Source organism: Taudactylus pleione, unplaced genomic scaffold (genome assembly GCF_031769625.1).
Source record: "Taudactylus pleione unplaced genomic scaffold, aTauple2 ptg000334l, whole genome shotgun sequence".
Taxonomy (NCBI): Eukaryota; Metazoa; Chordata; class Amphibia; order Anura; family Myobatrachidae; genus Taudactylus; species Taudactylus pleione.
In genome coordinates, this window is record NW_028284735.1 from 877546 (window position 1) to 895423 (window position 17878).

The 17878-nt window shown below is 42.2% G+C and overlaps 1 protein-coding gene across 1 annotated transcript in view; it reads left to right on the forward strand.

Annotated features, from left to right (window-relative positions):
- The first annotated feature begins 2784 nt into the window (after positions 1–2784).
- MFRP (membrane frizzled-related protein) overlaps positions 2785–17878 on the forward strand; it is a 681594-nt gene continuing 666500 nt past the window's right edge. The window contains exon 1 of the mRNA XM_088443796.1: positions 2785–2934. Coding sequence (XP_088299922.1) covers positions 2785–2934 — 150 coding nt within the window. The remainder of the gene's footprint in view (positions 2935–17878) is intronic.

The following is a 17878-nucleotide window of genomic DNA, read 5'->3' on the forward strand; positions in this document are numbered from 1 at the left end:
ATTTCTTAGATGTTACGGTTACCAAATGTGGAGGTAGATTAGTTCCCTCTTTATTTACTAAGGCTACTGACAGAAACAATGTGTTGCTGGCCAGTAGTGCACATCCAGCACCATTAAAAAACTCTTTACCATTCTCACAGTTTTTACGCGCTTTGCGTATAGCCAAAGATCGAGATGAAGGGATTAAACAACTAGATAGGATGCTGACTAATTTTTTACAAAGAGGGTACAGTTTGTCAACTTTGGAACAAGCCAAACTTAAAGCGTTGGCAATTCCTGCAGATAAACTTCTTGGTGTTCCTAGAACCGACAAGATGGTTCAGTCTAACAGGCATATATGGGTCAACAACTTTAACCACATGAGTTCCTCCATTAATCGACAAGCTAAACGTTTGTGGCCAATCATTAGTACAGACAAGCATCTACAACCCCTCATTAATTCATCTCTTATGTCTTGTTATCGCAGAGGTAGAAACCTCAAAGACCTTTTAGTGCGTAACGACATCACCCAATTGGGTAAATCCAAGAAAAGCAGCTTTTTGGGAAATCCTAAATTGGGTTGTTATAAATGTTCTAACTGCATCACTTGCAGTTATTTACAGACAGGGTCTTCGTTTTTCCATCCTTTTACAGGTGTGAAATACAATATACGCTATCACCTTACATGCACTAGTTCATACATTGTTTATGCGATCATCTGCCCATGCTCCAAAATGTACATAGGGAAGACAGAGTGTACACTCAGAGTTCGTATGGCGCAACATAGGTCAGCTATTAGGGCCGCTATTGCTAGCGGCACCAGTGAACAGCCTGTAGCGAGACATTTTTCTGAGGCCAAACACAGCATTGCGACATTACGCTATCACATTATTGACCATGTGCCTCCCCTACAGAGAGGTGGGGACCGTGGCAAGAAACTGCTACAGTGTGAAGCCAATTGGATCATGAGGTTAGAGACATTGGGACCTCGTGGTTTGAATGAGACTTTAGGTCTTCAATGCTTTGTATAAACAGCTTATTAGTCAGTTATTTAACATTTAGTGGTGTTCGCCACAGTGGCAAATAGATTATTGCTCCCAAGGGGGCTGTTTGATATGTCCGGACACTATATTACATCTCAGTGTTGTCTATGTTATTTTTGGCCTGATTACAGTCTTAATAAGCTTTTTGTGGGTTGATGCAAGGTGGGTACATTTCTGCTGCTGGTTGTCTGATTACTGTGTGCATTAATACGTTTTTGTACATTGTTATTGTTTCATGTGTCTAATGTCATATATGTTAAGGTACGTCGTGTTGATGTTGTCAGTCGTGTATGTATAGGTGTAGGTAGTGCTTATGGTGTTTTTAACATAATTATGGCTGTTTGCCGAGAGTAATTTTTAGATTATTGGTGTTTTCATCCATTTTCACTTAATGGTGCATAAGCTGTTTCAGGCCGCTTCGCGGTTTTGACACAGTGTTTGCTTTTACCCCACGATTATTTGATTAGCAGTCACAGCGTGTATTAGTGTTTATTCATATCACTATGGCTACCCCAGGGGCTGTCCATGACATCATTTCCTGTGCGACTGCTGTCTGGCAGCGCACGTGTGCAACACCGGAGGTTTGGCCTGCTGGGTGGTGAGCTATTTAAGTCTGTTATTCACATTTGTATTACTGTATATGCTTGATAAAAGCGCTGATTAATGGCGCTGAAACGTCGCTGAAACCAGCTAAGTGTCCGTATCGTTTGTTATCCGGAGTGACGCCAGTGGTTGGAGTATGTGTCAGTGTATCCCCGTTTGGAGGTCACAGTGAGGAGGGCACCCGGTCCAGTTACACATTATACCTGTGAGTGCCGGATCTTGGAGAGTTATATATATATATATATATATACACATACATACATACAGTGTGTGTGTGTGTGTGTGTGTATATATATATAAATATATATATATATACACACATGATAGATATATATATATATATATATATATACATACATATATATATATATATATATATGTATGTTTATATACATGTATATGTGTGTGTATATATACATATATATAAATATATACACACACACTTTATATATATATATATATATATATACATACATATATACATATATATATATGTATGTTTATATACATGTATATGTGTGTATATATATATATATATATATATACACCAGTGTGTGTGTACATGTATATATATATATATATATATATATATACATATATTTGTGTGTGCATAGAGGGAGATGTTTATAAGAAACCACCCACTGCTGCAGTCCCGGGGGTAGTCCATTGTATAGGGCATATTTTTAACAGTACTTTGATCAAAAAAGTAGCCCCTCATAACTTTCTGGGGCCTGGCTCTGATAGTTACCACCATCTTTAGTTTATGGGGAACACTTCACAAAGTTTTTCATAATTAGGAAACGTATGACTGCCACATGCACAAAATGGTGAATGGCAGGTGCAGAACCCAAATGAGTTGAGAGTGAGACTGAAAATAGGAGAGGGGATGACTGAAAATGGGTGGAGTCAAGATTTATTCATAAACTGCACCCCTCAACCTAAAAGAAAAGTCTAGATCCACCCTTGGTTCCACTACCTCTGCAGGAACTCTTTAAGCCCTGGACACAACATTCAGTAGGTCACAGTCACTCCCTACAGTACTGGACCACTGGAATCACTATACTATTCTTTGGCAGAACTGTAGTGGATTTTTAACTGAATAGTAGAAACTTTAGGCATCAAATAACATGAAAAATGCATTTGTTTCAGCAGTTCCTTCATGATCAAAACACTACATAACCAGAGCTGGGTATCCTGGCATCCTTTAAACCCAAAATCAGGAGGAACCGGGGATGATATACTTATAAGACAGGAGCAAGCAATGAGTGAAAACAGCTGTGTCGTTTTATGTGGGAATCCTGACAACGAGGTAAAAATGAATCTGACAATTTGATGTACTATTGACAATTTACAAAATCATGAAAAACATCCAGAAATAATTAATGATTTATTAGAAATAAAATATAAAAGTGAAAGAACAATGTGCCTGATTCAGAGTATCATAGTTATGTGATATTTTTGCAATAACGCAATGTTTTTTTTATCAGTACATGCGCAGGGGTCACACTCTGCACATGCAGATCCTGATCTGTGATCTCACTCGCAGTGCCCCACAGCTGCAGCATTATTGGCATGTTGCAGCTATTTGGGGGGTGCAGCGGGTGCGGCACTGGGGACCATTCTATAAAATGGGGGCAGGCCAAAGTGTCTGAGGAGCTCTATTGCCCATTCTGAGTAATCTTAGACTTACTCAGGTGGGTGATGACTGCGAGCATCACAACCGCTGGTCGCGATGGTGATCCAATGATATGTTTTTTGGATGCAGGAATCGGATCTGCAATGCTAGCAGGACAGGAGGCATCTTTTTCCTTCAGAAGCCTCCTGCAGGCATTAGCACAATTTAGCAGTAGCAGCTGTAACAACCGTCACAGCTGCTACTGCATACCATGATACTCTGAATCAGGCCCAAAATACCATAGGCCCAGCTTGGATATACAGTAGCTAGTCAAACCAGCTCGTATTCAATTAGTTTTGCATAATCAATAAAGTTTCGCCAGCTGGACATTTCGCCTACATCACGTATTATAGCTGCGGAAACTTATTGTACATGCCCCCGTTATTCACCATATTCAATTCCAAAGGTCGCGAAAACGGAGACACGCAAAGTCAGAACAGGCGAAAAGTGGTGTCAGTATCAGGAAAATCAGCCTGAACCCCCCAATAAGCTGCAGAAACATTGGGGTTAATGTAAGTGCCCGATTAGTCCTAATAAAACTGCTTGGGGTACTTAAGTTCACACAATTGCCACTATTTTGTTTTTGCACAAGTGGTGAAGAATAGCAGAAAACAGTATTTTAGGGGGAAAATAAGTAGTCCTGTCAAATTTGGGGTACCTGAAAATGGGTGCAAGCATCTTTTAAAGTCTCTAAAGTGATCTTTTAAATAAATTGAAATTCCACCCCCAAAAGTGCACCTGCAATCCCCAAAACACTTGACCCCTTCTTAGTGCACCCCCAGAACCTTATTTTGCTACTTTGTTGGGGTGTTCTTAAGTTATTTTTTTAGGAATTTTTGACACAGTTGTCTATTGGGGGGCTGTCCCAAGAATTCTGAGTGGTTTCCCCACCTTTGCACCATTAAACAAAAATTTTGCACTTCTTTTCTCCTGCTATTCAGAAGCGAATCTTTTTCGCCTATTACATTGCATTGACTTTCCATGTACGCGAAAATCAGATGGAATTGAATACGGCGATACTTTTCCGACAGGCAAAAAGTCACAATTGACGATACTTTTTCGCAGATCTCTGCTTTTTGCTTCTAATTTAATACGGGCAATCATTTAAAAAAATTAGGAGTCTAATGCATCATTTTAGGTCACGTTTACATAATTTCGGGCCTGATTTAGAGGTGGAATTAAAGCAAAAACAGAGCAGGTAACTGTGCAAAACTATGTTGTAATGATTTGAGAAGCATGTGTCCAAACTCAAATCTAATTGAAGTATAAAAATAAATCTGTCCAGCATTTGTGGGCTACATGCAAAAGCAGCCAGTATTTACCCTGCATGCAAAAAAAATAAATGTATTGCACCCCTTGCATTGCAACATGGTTTGTCCAGGTGCACAGTTAAGGGCCCCATTCATCAAGTGGCCATTTCACACGATTCCCCTGATCCCTGATCTGACTGGTACTGCCTATCCGCTGGTCAGGATTGGCGACCATTGATGATCAGGGATCATCAGGGAATCAGTGAAATTCTTCATGTTAAAAAGCCCTGATTTGCTGATCATGATCATATTTTGATTGCAATAGGCAATTCTGTGAGATCCAACATTTTGGATTTCACGTATGCTCCAACCACGTCATTTGGGGATCGTGGAATTGGCCCAATACATTGTAGATGTATGGGGCCTTCACTTCCTCTTTCTTGCTTTACTCTCACCTCAGAATCAGGTACTTATTTATTTATTAAATACTATTATAGAATATTGTGTATCTGTACAAATTATATGCATCATCCATTTAATTTTTAATATGTTATGATAATAGATTTTATAAAAACAATAGAATGGTTATGGAAAGAAAAATGCATATTTTAAAAATGAAAACAATGCAAGTATATTGCATATACAGTAGGACACTTGAGAAAGCTACCAGGACTTGTGCAAATCGTCCTGCCACCCAAAAATGTGTCCTTGAAATTGGATATGACAACCCGCTTCATGAGACTGTTCTGATTAATTTGATTTGCGACACTTGTATATCTGTGTTCTACTAAATTTGTATATGAAGCACAATGGGATTTGGTGTGGAAAAAAGCCACGGCTGCTGCATCGTAGCACTTGGCAAGTTTGTATCTAGATTCAGACTCAGGGGCCTCTTCATCATCGGAGGCTGTATGGCCTCCGATGATGAGGTATTGAACTCGCTGTGAGGGATACTTAAGTATCCAACTCGCAGCAGGGGAAACATGACACCTGCATCATTACTCCGGTGTGGGAACAGCAGCTCCGAATAGCAGCAGTCCCCTCGGTAGCTGCATTACTTACTCCTCATCGTCCTGGCTATGCATGCATAACCTGAGTTCAAGAATGCGCACAGCTGCCTGGGAGATAGTGAGGAGAATTCCTTCCCATAGGAAGGAGCAGGGATCCGAGAACAAGTGCCGTCTGAAGGAGAACTTTCAGTTTTCGGAGTTTGCTGAATATCAGGGGGTCCATTGGGCCCCTGACGATGAATAGCCCAGTAACCTAAATGTGCTGAAGCTAGCATTTCGGCATGGTTACCAGGCCAGTTATTGGTTAATGAATAGGCCCCTCAAACATACACAGATATACAAATGTTGCATATCAAATTAATCAGTGCAGTCTTGTGAAGTAATCTTTCATATCTAATTGTGAATAAAATGCATTTTCTGACAAAAAGACACTTGATGCTTGATGCAACCCGAGTCACATGGGACCTGTCGTGCCAAGAAGGGCTGTTTGGTGTGACTGCATCAAGAGTGTTTATAGACATAGTTATAGCTGAAAGAGCTCCACCCCTGAGGTAGGATAGACTTGGAGATTCTGATACTGAAGTGGAGATGTTGCCCATAGCAACCAGATTCTAGATATTATCTTCTAGAAGGTGCTAGTTAAAAGTAGAATCTGATGGGCAACATCTCCACTTCTAAAAACTCTCAATTTAGTAAATATACCCCCTAGTGTTCAGCATTTGTGCTAAATGTATGCTGTACAATTACATTATGAAAAGGGGGGATTAATTATGAGACCTCTGAAATTTCTAAAATTGTTAACACCATTTCTGATTCAAACTTCTAGATCATACTAGTACCTCTACAATTACATCCAATATTTGCTTGTGTTATATATATTCTCTCTCGCTTTCATCTTAATTTATAAACAACTTATATAGTGCCTGCAAAACAGTAATAAAACAGACAAAGAGGTAAGAGGGCCCTGCTCACAAGCTTACACGCTATAGGGAAAAAGGCATTGATATACAAGAATTTGTGCTATATATTGCATACTGTCCAGCCAGATTGCAGAGGTTCTTGGTGGCCTGTATGATCTAGTCACACAGGAATGTTGGTCTAGAGTCAGTGGTATGTGAAAGTGAAGAAAGATAAAATATGTAATGTTATGTGTGGACTTTATAGAGAGGATGTAATTGTACAAAATAGCTTAACCACTTACCTGGCTTGGTCACATCCGATGTGAGCATAAAAGACTGGGCTTTCCCTGACATGGTCATATCTGATGCAACCAGTCAGAAATGCCCAGTAGGTGGCTGCGGGAAGCTATTCTTCCCACAGCTGCCTATATTAGAGGGACCAGTCCCTCTGCACCCTCAACTTCCTCTCCATTATGTCTCAATCACTGCTGGCCACAGTGATCGGGCACCTGGATGCACCCCCCTCCCAGCATGGCTGCAATGGCAGCCGTGACATCCATAGTAGCAGCAGCTGCTGCTGCTGCTGTGTCCTGATCACTGTGGCCAGCAGTAATTGGGAAGCTGGGTTACTGTAACTGTTCTCCCTTTTCAGTAGAAGCAGCAGCCATGGCTCATGGTAACCGTGGCTGCTGCTGTGTCCCCGAGCAACCGGCATCACCCTTCTGCCCCTCAACTAGAACCAGTAGCTGCTACTGTGTACTCAGGACAGCGAGCATCACCCTTCTCACTCTCCACTAGCAGCTGGGACAGAACAAGCAGAGTTTTCTATGCCTACCCCTGACCCTCCTCCGGCTTCTTTGCTGCCTCTGTGCAGTATGTGCATGATTGTAATTATATATATGTATATATATATATATATATATACGTACATACATATATACAGCCATGGCCAAAAGTTTTCAGAATGACACAAGTATTGGTTTTCATAAAGTTTGCTGCTTCAGTGTTTTTAGACCTTATTATCAGATGTTACTATGGTATACTGAAGTTAAATTACAAGCATTTCATAAGTGTCAAATGGTTTTATTGACAATTACATTAAGTTTATGCAAAGAGTCAATATTTGCAGTGTTGACCCTTCTTTTTCAAGACCTCTACAATTCGCCCCCTGGCATGCTGTCAATCAACTTCTGGGCCAATGGGATTAAGGTCTGGGGAATTTCCTGGCCATGGACCCAAAATGTAGATGTTTTGTTCACCAAGCCACTTAGTTATTAGTTTTGCCTTATGGCAAGGTGCTCCATCATGCTGGAAAAGGCATTGTTCATCACCAAACTGTTCTTGGATGGTTGGGTGAAGTTGCTCTTGGAGGATGTTTTGGTACCATTCTTTATTAATGGCTGTGTTCTTAGGCAAAGTTGTGAGTGATCCCACTCCCTTGTCTGAGAAGCAACCCCACACATGAATGGTCATCAGCAATTTACCTATTGGCCAGGATGGCACTCGCCAGGGGAGCCGGCCGATAGGGGGCGGCACCCAGCGTTGCCACCTGTGGCCAAATCTGTATGTGTTGCTGCTGCTCTTATAAGTATCAGCAAACCTCGGTGCTGGACGAAGAGGGAGGGGAGGAGAGTAGAGGGTGACCAGGGCCAGCCTGCCACATATGATCCATCAGTTGGGCAATGTGGCGGTGGCTAGAGGGGGAACAGGGTGTGGAAACACCCCAGACTAGCTCCGCCACCTCAGCCTGAATCCAGACACTGATTTGTAAGAGCTGGCAGCCCCTGAGTCAGTAGCATCACAAGGGGGGTGCGGGGGTGCCATGATCTGTACTGTGTGCAGCTAGGCACACACATCAGACATCGGGGCATTCAGTTGTACAAAAACAGTGGATTACACAGTATGGGAAGATGTATACTTTAATCCTTAGGAACAATAACTTGAAATAATTTGGTGACCATTTCTTTTTAAGATGAGACATTTTAATTAAAAATAATCTAATAGAGACTTCCGGTTCCAGTCTCATGGAGTGAGACAGAACTAGTTGGAGCTCTGCTACAGCAACCCAGGACAACCCTTTTCTAGGCTGTTTACAGTTTCCATTTGGTACCCCTTTGCCAGCGTTAGACGAACTACGATCGTTATGGATTGCTTCGTCACCTCTGCCACCCAGCCATGCCGCAAACACAGCGCATTGACAAATGCCACACAGCTAGCAACATGGCGCCGGAGGCGGGACCCGATCCTGTTTCCCTGGCTCCCAAGAAAACAGTGGCGAGCATGTCTCCAAATCCCACCGCTCAGGTATGTTGCCCGCCAGATGCCCCTGTGACCTATTTAGATGTGGTGGAAGCAATTAAATCCACCATGACACCACTCCTAACACAGGCTGTCACAGACATTATGCAGCAGCTGCAACACCTAAACCAGAGGGTGACGCAGGCAGAAAATCAATTGGGAGCAGTGGTACATGACATAGAGGGATTAAAAATCTCACTAATTATAGACATCAAGTCTGGATTAAACTTGATGACATAGAAAACCGTTCCCACAGGAACAATGTCCAATTTGTGGGACTGCCAGAAACTGTGAGGTGAACCTCCTTATCTAATTTTTTAAGGAACACCTTATCTTCCTTACTGGGAATTGAAAGAGAATGTCAGGACCTTGTAATCGAAAGGGTTCATAGGGTTGGTCCCCCACCATCTCCAAATAAGCCTTGTCCACGAGTTACCCTCTATAGATGCCTAAATTACAAAATCACATTTTGGTCTAGATGGATAAAAAACTACAATGGGAGGACCACAAAATGTTCATATTTCAAGACTATTCAGTAGAATTTACTAGGGCCCGCAAAGCAGGGCTGGATTAAAGTCTGTGGGGTCCCCTGGGCAAGGCAGGATTACGGTCTGTGGAAGCCCTTGGGCAACAAATATGCGGGGGCCTATATATATATATATATATATATATATTATATATACATACATACATACACACAAAGTACATATATATATATATATATATATATATATATATATATATATGCCCCCACACATAGACACACATAAATATATATATATATATATATATATATATTTATAAAATCAACACAGCCAGCACTCTGCAGGTAGCTGGAACCCACTGATGACCTGCTTGGGTGCCTTCGTGGGGCTTGCCTTCCCCCAATATAATCGAAGAACAAAAGGTGGCACTCCAAGTCTTGTTTAGAAAGAACAGGTGCTTTAATCAACGTTTTGGGGTCCAGGCCCCTTCATCAGGACACACAACAGTTACAGAATACAGTGTAGCCTTAAATAGCAAACATACAGAACTCTCCCTCCTCCACTGCCGCTGGTCCCCGGTTTGCGGTACCGCACTTCCGGTCATGCCCATGATGCGACCCCGGAAGTGATGACAGCACAGCCAGGGACCAGGGAGACGAACCAAACTGGCAAGTCTGACAACTTCCTTTGTGTGTATCACTATAGTAACCACAGTGAACACTGGTCCACAGCGCACACTGTTAACAAACAACCCATGTCATAATGTTATAAAGTGCATCTGAACTTTAAGCTGGAGTGTTACAAACAAACAAAAAGTCAATACATCTAAAACAGTAAAAAAAGTACTATGTGGCACAGATTCTCAAAATAAAATAATGTTATACAGTAAAGAATCCCCGCTGTGTAGCAGCCATCATGAAACAAAACTTACATCTGGTGAACCTTATTAATATACAATGGACTATATGCCTACTAACTGGTATTAACTGCAGCATAAGTGATGCATAAAATCACATAATATCTAACTACAAATCAAATAGCTACACACTACCGACATTGCAGCCTACACTATCTCCTAAAGAGAAATGTATATCCTGCTGCCCTACACATACAAAATGTGCAAGTGGTGTTACCCACACCATGTACTGTGACTGCCCATTGCTGTAGCATACACAAACACAATATAGAATAAAAAGACACCTGAATGAAAATGGCTCGAGTAAAATACCCAATGAATAATAATTCCTCTTTACAGGAATCAATTCAGATACAGGGCTTCATTCAGTCCTTTTGGACTGACAGTATCCAACCAGAAAATCCACCTACATTCTAACTGAATAAGTTTACGTGATCTGTCCACTCTGCACAATGTGGCAGGGACATGGTCAATGATCTGATACCACAACATGGCCATGTTATGTCTGGCCTCTGCAAAATGTCTGGCCACTGCTTGCTCACTCGTGCCAGACAACAATGCAGCTCTGATGGCCGCCCTATACTGCGCCATCCTCTCCTTGAATTGTCTATCTGTCTTGCCTACATAGTGTAACCCACATGGGCAAGAAAGAAGATACATAACAAATTTGGAGGAACAGGACAGGGGATGTTTGATTGTGAACCATTTGCCAATGTGTGGATGGGCAAATCTATCACCAGGTATTAAATAATTGCATGTCACACATCCTATGCATCTATAACAACCCCTCTTCTCTTCAGGGTACCAGGGCTGACATTCCAATTGGTAATATCGGTTTTGATTACCAGATCTTTAATATTAGGACCTCTGGAGAAACTAGACATAAGTTTAACATCTTTCAAACTCCGTAAATCCGGATCTGAGTTAACCAAGGGCCATAATTTCTTGACCTTCTTATTTGTGAGATGACTTTTATTGTCAAATCTATTAACCCAGGGGAGCACATCGTTAGTCTTGGCTTGCTTGTGTTTGCCCTCCTGTAGGAGTGCCAAAGGATTATGGCCCTGAGTCTTCTCTTTGGCCTGTACCAATAATTTTACTGGATAACCTCTTTTTATTAATTTAGTAAACCTGGAATTTAATTGGATCTCTCTATCTTGGGGGTCACTCATTTTTCTACATATCCTGATAAACTGAGAGTACGGTAAACTATCAGTAGTGGATCTGGGATGAAAACTGTCATATTTTAACACAGTGTTTCTATCTGTTGGTTTAGAGAACAACATGGTGTTCATTGTTCCTGACCTCACTGTGATATTTACATCAAGAAAATCAATACTGGATTTGTTAGTTATCATAGACAATTTAACTGGGCAATCAGATGCATTGTGGGCCTCAATGAGTTCCAACAACTCTTGCTCAGGCCCTAGCCACAACAAAATGTTGCCTATATAATGAAAATATTTAAAAACATGTTGCCTCACTTGGTTCTCTGAAAATGACTAATCCAACTCTACCCCATACATATATGCATTTGCGTAAGATGGAGCCACGCATGAGCCCATAGTGCAGACTGCTAATTAAATGAAAAACCTACCATCATAAATTAAAAAATTGTGTACCAATGTGAACTCCAATAATTCCATTAAAAAATCAATGTCTGGGCCTATATATTTTGAATTTCCTGTGATAAGCCTTCTGACTGCCACAGGTCCCCTCTCGTGGTAAATACACATATAGAGACTGGTGACATCAATGCTGAGCACAGAAAAAAAAGCATTTTCCCTCCAGCACACTGTAGCAAAATCAAAAATACTTAAATCCTACATAATAATAGTAGAAATTCAGAGGTATTGGTTACATACATTTGCAAATATATGAATAAGTGCCAGGCCAATCGTCAAGGCTCCTCTATACTGGCGTCCCTAAGATTAAGGGGTTCACGTTTGCGAAGCAAGGCACCCCAGAAAATTCTAGCCAAAAGGTGATAGTGAAGTGTAAAGGATAGATGTGTATTAATAAATCAATGTGTTAATGAAATGTGAATGATTTAAAATGACATATATAATATACAAACAATATCAATGCTGGCCAACAATAAATCCTCAGGAATGGGCCCAAACTCCTCACATGCCTGGATCAAAGCCGAAGTGTCTTTAAGATGAGTAAACACACGGTTGCAAAAATGCATCCAATTATACTGCAGTGGGTTTACACAGAGCCCCCCTAGCTGAAATAGTTGGCCTACCTAGGGGCCTCTGTGTGTCCTTGTGAATTTTTGGGGATAGTATAGAATATAGGTACAATGGGGTACTTTTTAAACAAAACACATTTAATATCGTTATTAGAGATGAGCAGGTGGAATCTGAGTCCACCCGAACGCAAGATTGGATGTTCCCGCCTGACTCGCATTCCACCTCGAGGCCAAACGTCACCCATGCAGCATCAGATTCTTGCGAGACCTCACAAGACTCGGGTGACGTTCGCCTCTATAAAAGGTGCGGCACCCAGGACTCGGCACCATTTTGCAGAGAGAGTGAGACAGAGCAGAGGAAGAACGTAGTAGTTATTTAGTGTTAGTGAGTGTAGTGCTACTAGTTCTTCTTCCATCTTCTTGCTGCTGGACTTTCAAGGGCATTTGCCCTCTGACTTTGATATATAAATAATAAATAACCTCCGTGACTTTACTGGGCATAAGCCCACTGTGTGTGCTCCCACTGCTCCGTGACTGGGCTATATAAAAGCTTCGTGACTGGGCATATAAGTCTGTGACTTTACTGGGCATAAGCCCACTGTGTATACAAGCTCCATGACTGGGCATAAGCCCACTGTACTAGGCATAAGCCCACTGTGTGTATATTGGCTCAGTGACTGGGCATAAGCCCACTGTGTGTATAACTATATACAAGCTCCCTGACTTTACTGGGCATTAGCCCACTGTGTATATACAAGCTCCGTGTGTGGGCATAAGCCCACTGTGTGTATACAAGTGCCGTGACCGGGCATTAGCCCACAGTGTGTATACAATAAGCCTACTGTGTGTATACAAGCTCTGTGACTGGGCATAAGCCCACATTGTGTATACAAGCTCTGTAACTTTACTGGCCATTAGCCCACAGTGTGTATACAAGCTCCGTGACAGGGCATTAGCCCTCTGTGTGCATACAATAAGCCCACTGTGTGTATACAAGCTCCGTGACTGGGCATAAGGCTACTGTGTGTATACAAACTCCATGACTTTACTGGGCATTAGCCCACAGTGTGTATACAAGCTCAGTGACTGGGCATAAGCCCACTGTGTGTATAACTATATACAAGCTCCCTGACTTTACTGGGCATTATCCCACTGTGTATATACAAGCTCCGTGACTGGGCACAATCCCAATGTGTGTATACAAGCTCTGTGACTTTACTGGGTATTAGCCCACAGTGTGTATACAAGCTCTGTGAAAGGGCATTAGCCCACTGTGTGTATACAAGCTCTGTGACTGGGCATTAGCCCACTGTGTGTATACAATAATCCCACTGTGTGTATACAAGCTCCTTGACTCGGCATAAGCCCACAGTGTGTATTCAAGCTCCATGACTGAACATTAGCCCACTGTGTGTATACATGCTCCATGACAGAGCATTAGCCCACTGTATGTATACAGTAAGCCCACTGTGTGTATACAAGCTCCGTGACTGGGAATTAGCGGACAGTGGGCCTGATTCAGAGCCGCTCGTAAGCGGATGCTCATTCGCTCCAAGCGATGTTCGCACATCTGCGCATGCGTATGGGTTGTAGTACGCATGCGCGAACCAGTCATTGCGGTCGAAAATCGTGTGCTCGCAAAATAGCATATGCCTGCTAATTTGAGTGACAGAATGAGGCGTTTGTGGGTGGTAACAGGGGAAGGTGCTTGAAAACGGGGAGTGGAGATCCGAATGCAGGCGTGCCAAACTGTCAAAATGGGCGTTTTAAGGGTGTGCATAATTAACAAAGCAGCGTCATCGACCACGTCACTTGGTTGTCTTTTAGCCTGAACTGCTTGCATGATTGCAGTAGGAAAATCCAACCACAAGCACTGCGAGCAGTTCATACGCCTTTCGATGTACTTGATTAATCAAATAAATAGCGGAGATGACGTATGATGCGAGCGGCCAGGGGACATTTTTTCCAAAATAGCGAGAGCATGTTTCGTTCACTCGTTCAGACATAGAGGCGTCAACAGACCGCAAAGAGAGAGCGCTTAATTTAAATAGCCAGCCCCTTTTTCTGAACGAGCGTCCGCAAATAGCGTCCGGCTCTGAATCAGGTCCAGTATGTATACAAGCACTGTGACTGGGCATAAGCCCACTGTCTGCGTATGAGCTCCATGACTGGGCATTAGCCCACAGTGTGTATACATGCTCCGTGACTGGGCATTAGCCCACAGTGTGTATACATGCTCCGTGACTGGGCATTAGCCCACTGTGTGTATACAAGCTCTGTGACCATACTGGGCATAAGCCCACAGTGTGTATACAAGCTCCATGACTGGGCATTAGCCCACAACAAGCCCACTGTGCATACAAGCTCTGTGACTTTACTGGGCATAAGCCCACTGTGTGTATAGTATACAAGCTCTGTGACTTCAGTTCACAGTGATAAATTAATATGCATCACGAGAATGAACCAAGAGGAGAGCAGAAGCAGCAAGCAAATGCTAGCACTGCAGCTGCTGGAAGTCCATCACTATCATCTAAAGCTGATGCTCAAGGGCATAGAGGCTTAAAAAAATTAGGGAACCTGAAATAAAAAAATCTAGATTTCACAGGGGTAAAGACAAGAAAAAAACATCTAAAGACTACTACTAGTGTAGAAAAACAGAAAATTGGCAACATACCATTCACCACACATAGTGGTAAGGAAAGGCTCAGGCATTGGCCTTTATTTCTGAGTGGTGGTTCTGCAACTGTCAGTGAGACATCTTGTGCCTTTCATGACAATAAAGACCTATTCAATCTGACTATAGAAGAAGTCTAAGAAAAATGAAAAACCAATAAGGCAGTAGATCAAACTGTGTTTTTAGAAACACAAATATCAGAAATCCCTGAGGATAGTGTAAGTGGATGCACAAGTGGTATTGCTATGTTTAAGCCTGACCTTTCAGAGATGTCGCCCTCCACAGTTTCTGTTCCATATGTAGTTGTGGGGATGAGCAATATTGCCAAGGACATAGAGATTGAGGATGCCACCGTGGAATTGCAAGAGGCTGAGGGGAATATATGTGCATCTGATGCTGGTACTAATGAGGATGTTGAGGATGAAGATATTGTTTGTATAGGTCAAGCACCAGTGGAAGCAGCTTGGGCATAGAACCAACAAATCCACATATTTTGTGTGGAATTATTTTTACCCAAACACTGACAATGCTTGTCAAGACATTTGTTGTGGGACCACAGTTAGTAGAGGTAGGTACGTTAAGCATCTAGGAACCTCCACATTATTATGTCATCTGCAGCGATCTCATGAAAGGTGTTTGATAACAGAAACTACTGCTAAAAAAATAACAAAAGCAGTCCAGCATTAACTAGATGCCTTCTCTCTACTAAATCCTAGCACTTGCAATCTCCACCGACAACACCTTCATCCTCAATATCCTCAAGAATGATCAGTGGTAGTCCAGCATCAAATTTGTTAATGCTAAGTCACGGTGACTCCTCCACTTTCCAGGACACCTCACAAGAAACTGAATCTTTGAGTGCTAGGCCTGCTGCTGCTGCTGGGGGTGGATCTTCATCCCAGAAGTGGACCAAGAAGACTACTAGTAGTAGTTTACCAAAAAGCTATTGACTGTTAAAGAATCTCTTGCAAGGGGAAGCAAAAATGACAGCTCTCACCCTGTTGCACAGTGGATCACTGATGCCACGACAGCTAGGCAATGAATGCAATGGGATTTACACTGTTAATTGAGGTACTGTGTCCCAGGTACCAAATTCCATCTCAGTTTCATTTTACCCGAAAAGCCATTCCTCGACTGTACCAGGATGTTAAATAGAAACTAATTATTGGCCTGCAAAATACTATTGTACCCACTGTCCAATTAACCACAGATATGTGGACAAGCGGTAGTGAGCAAACTAAAGATTACAGGACTGTGACGGCCCACTGGGTGGGTGAATTGCCTTTAGCAGCAGCGGAAGCAGTATCTAACAAACAACACCAACTCATTCAGAGGTAGGCAAATCTGTCCATCACCGGATTCAATAAGAGGCATACTGCTGACAAACTCTTAGAAAAACTAAGAGATGTCATAGAAACATGGCTTACCCCACTTGGACTCTCCTCAGGATTTGTGATTTCAGACAACGCTACAAATATTGTGAAAGCATTACAGCTGGGTTAATTCCAACACATCCCCTGTTTTGCTCACACAATCAACTTAGTGGTGCAGGGTTTTTGTAAAAAACGACAGGGGCATGCAGGAGATGCTGTCTGTGGCCCAAAAGAGTTTGGGACACTTTTGGCATTCAGCAACAGCATGCAGGAGATTGCAGCACCTGCAAGAGCAGTTTAATTTGCCCTGCCATCAACTGAAGCAAGAAGTGGTAACGAGGTGGAACTCCACCCTTTATATGCTTCAGCAGATGGAGGAGTAGCAAAAAGCCATCCATAGCTACTGTATGCGACAAGCCATGATATTGGGAGAGGAGGGGGAATGTACCTTAGCCCAGCACAGTGGAGAGTACTTTCCGTCTTGTGCAAGGTGCTCAAACCATTTGAAGTTGCCACATGTGAAGTGAGTGCTGACACTGCTAGCTTGAGTAAGGTGATTCCCCTGATTAGGCTTTTGGAAAATCAGCCTGAGAGTTTGAAGGCGATTAAACAAAGTGATTCCGCAAAGTATGCTGGACTGATAGATCAATTCCTTTATTCGCTTTACCAGGATCCACGGGTGGCCAATATCTTGAAATCTGATCACTATATTTTAGCAACCATGTTTGATCCTAGGTATAAGACATATGCTGTCTTTCTTTACAATTGACCCAGATCTTAAAAGATCTGGTGAGCAAGTTGGCAGCTGATGACATCTCCTCCTTCGGTTTCTCCAGTAGCCAGAAAAAAAATCACCTTTTCCAAAAGACCCAGTGGTGATGTAGATAAGTCAAGTCAACATTTTGACATCTGGTCAGGTCTAAAAGAATTGCCCAACAACAATAACTCCATCTAATACTATTAGCATGCAAAGAATGGTGGAGGATTATTTTCAGGACACCATACTAGTAGACATGTCACAGAGTCCCTTCGAATATTGGAAGAAAAAGAAGGCAATATGGAGACCCTTGTATAAACTGGCTTTGCATTACTTAAGCTGCCCACCCTCCAGTGTGTACTCGTAGAGAGTTTTCAGTACAGCCAGGAACCTTATGAGCAAACAATGTAGGAGCTCCTTCCACAAAATGTAGAAAAAATTATATTCATTAAAATGAACTGGAAATTTCACAAAGAAGACCTTTCTCGCCAATCTCATCATAGTACAGATACTTCTGTAATGGTGGATTCCAGCGGGGATGAATTAATATTGTGTGAGGAATCGGATGATGTACACACTGAAGAGGGTGAGGATGGCAATGATGGTGACATATTGCCATTGTAGACCTGTTGCCTTTAGCCGATTGGTAGCTTTTTTTGTGGGGGCCCAAACAAATCATGCACTTCATCCAAAAAGTGGCAGTCCCTGTCACTGAAGGACCC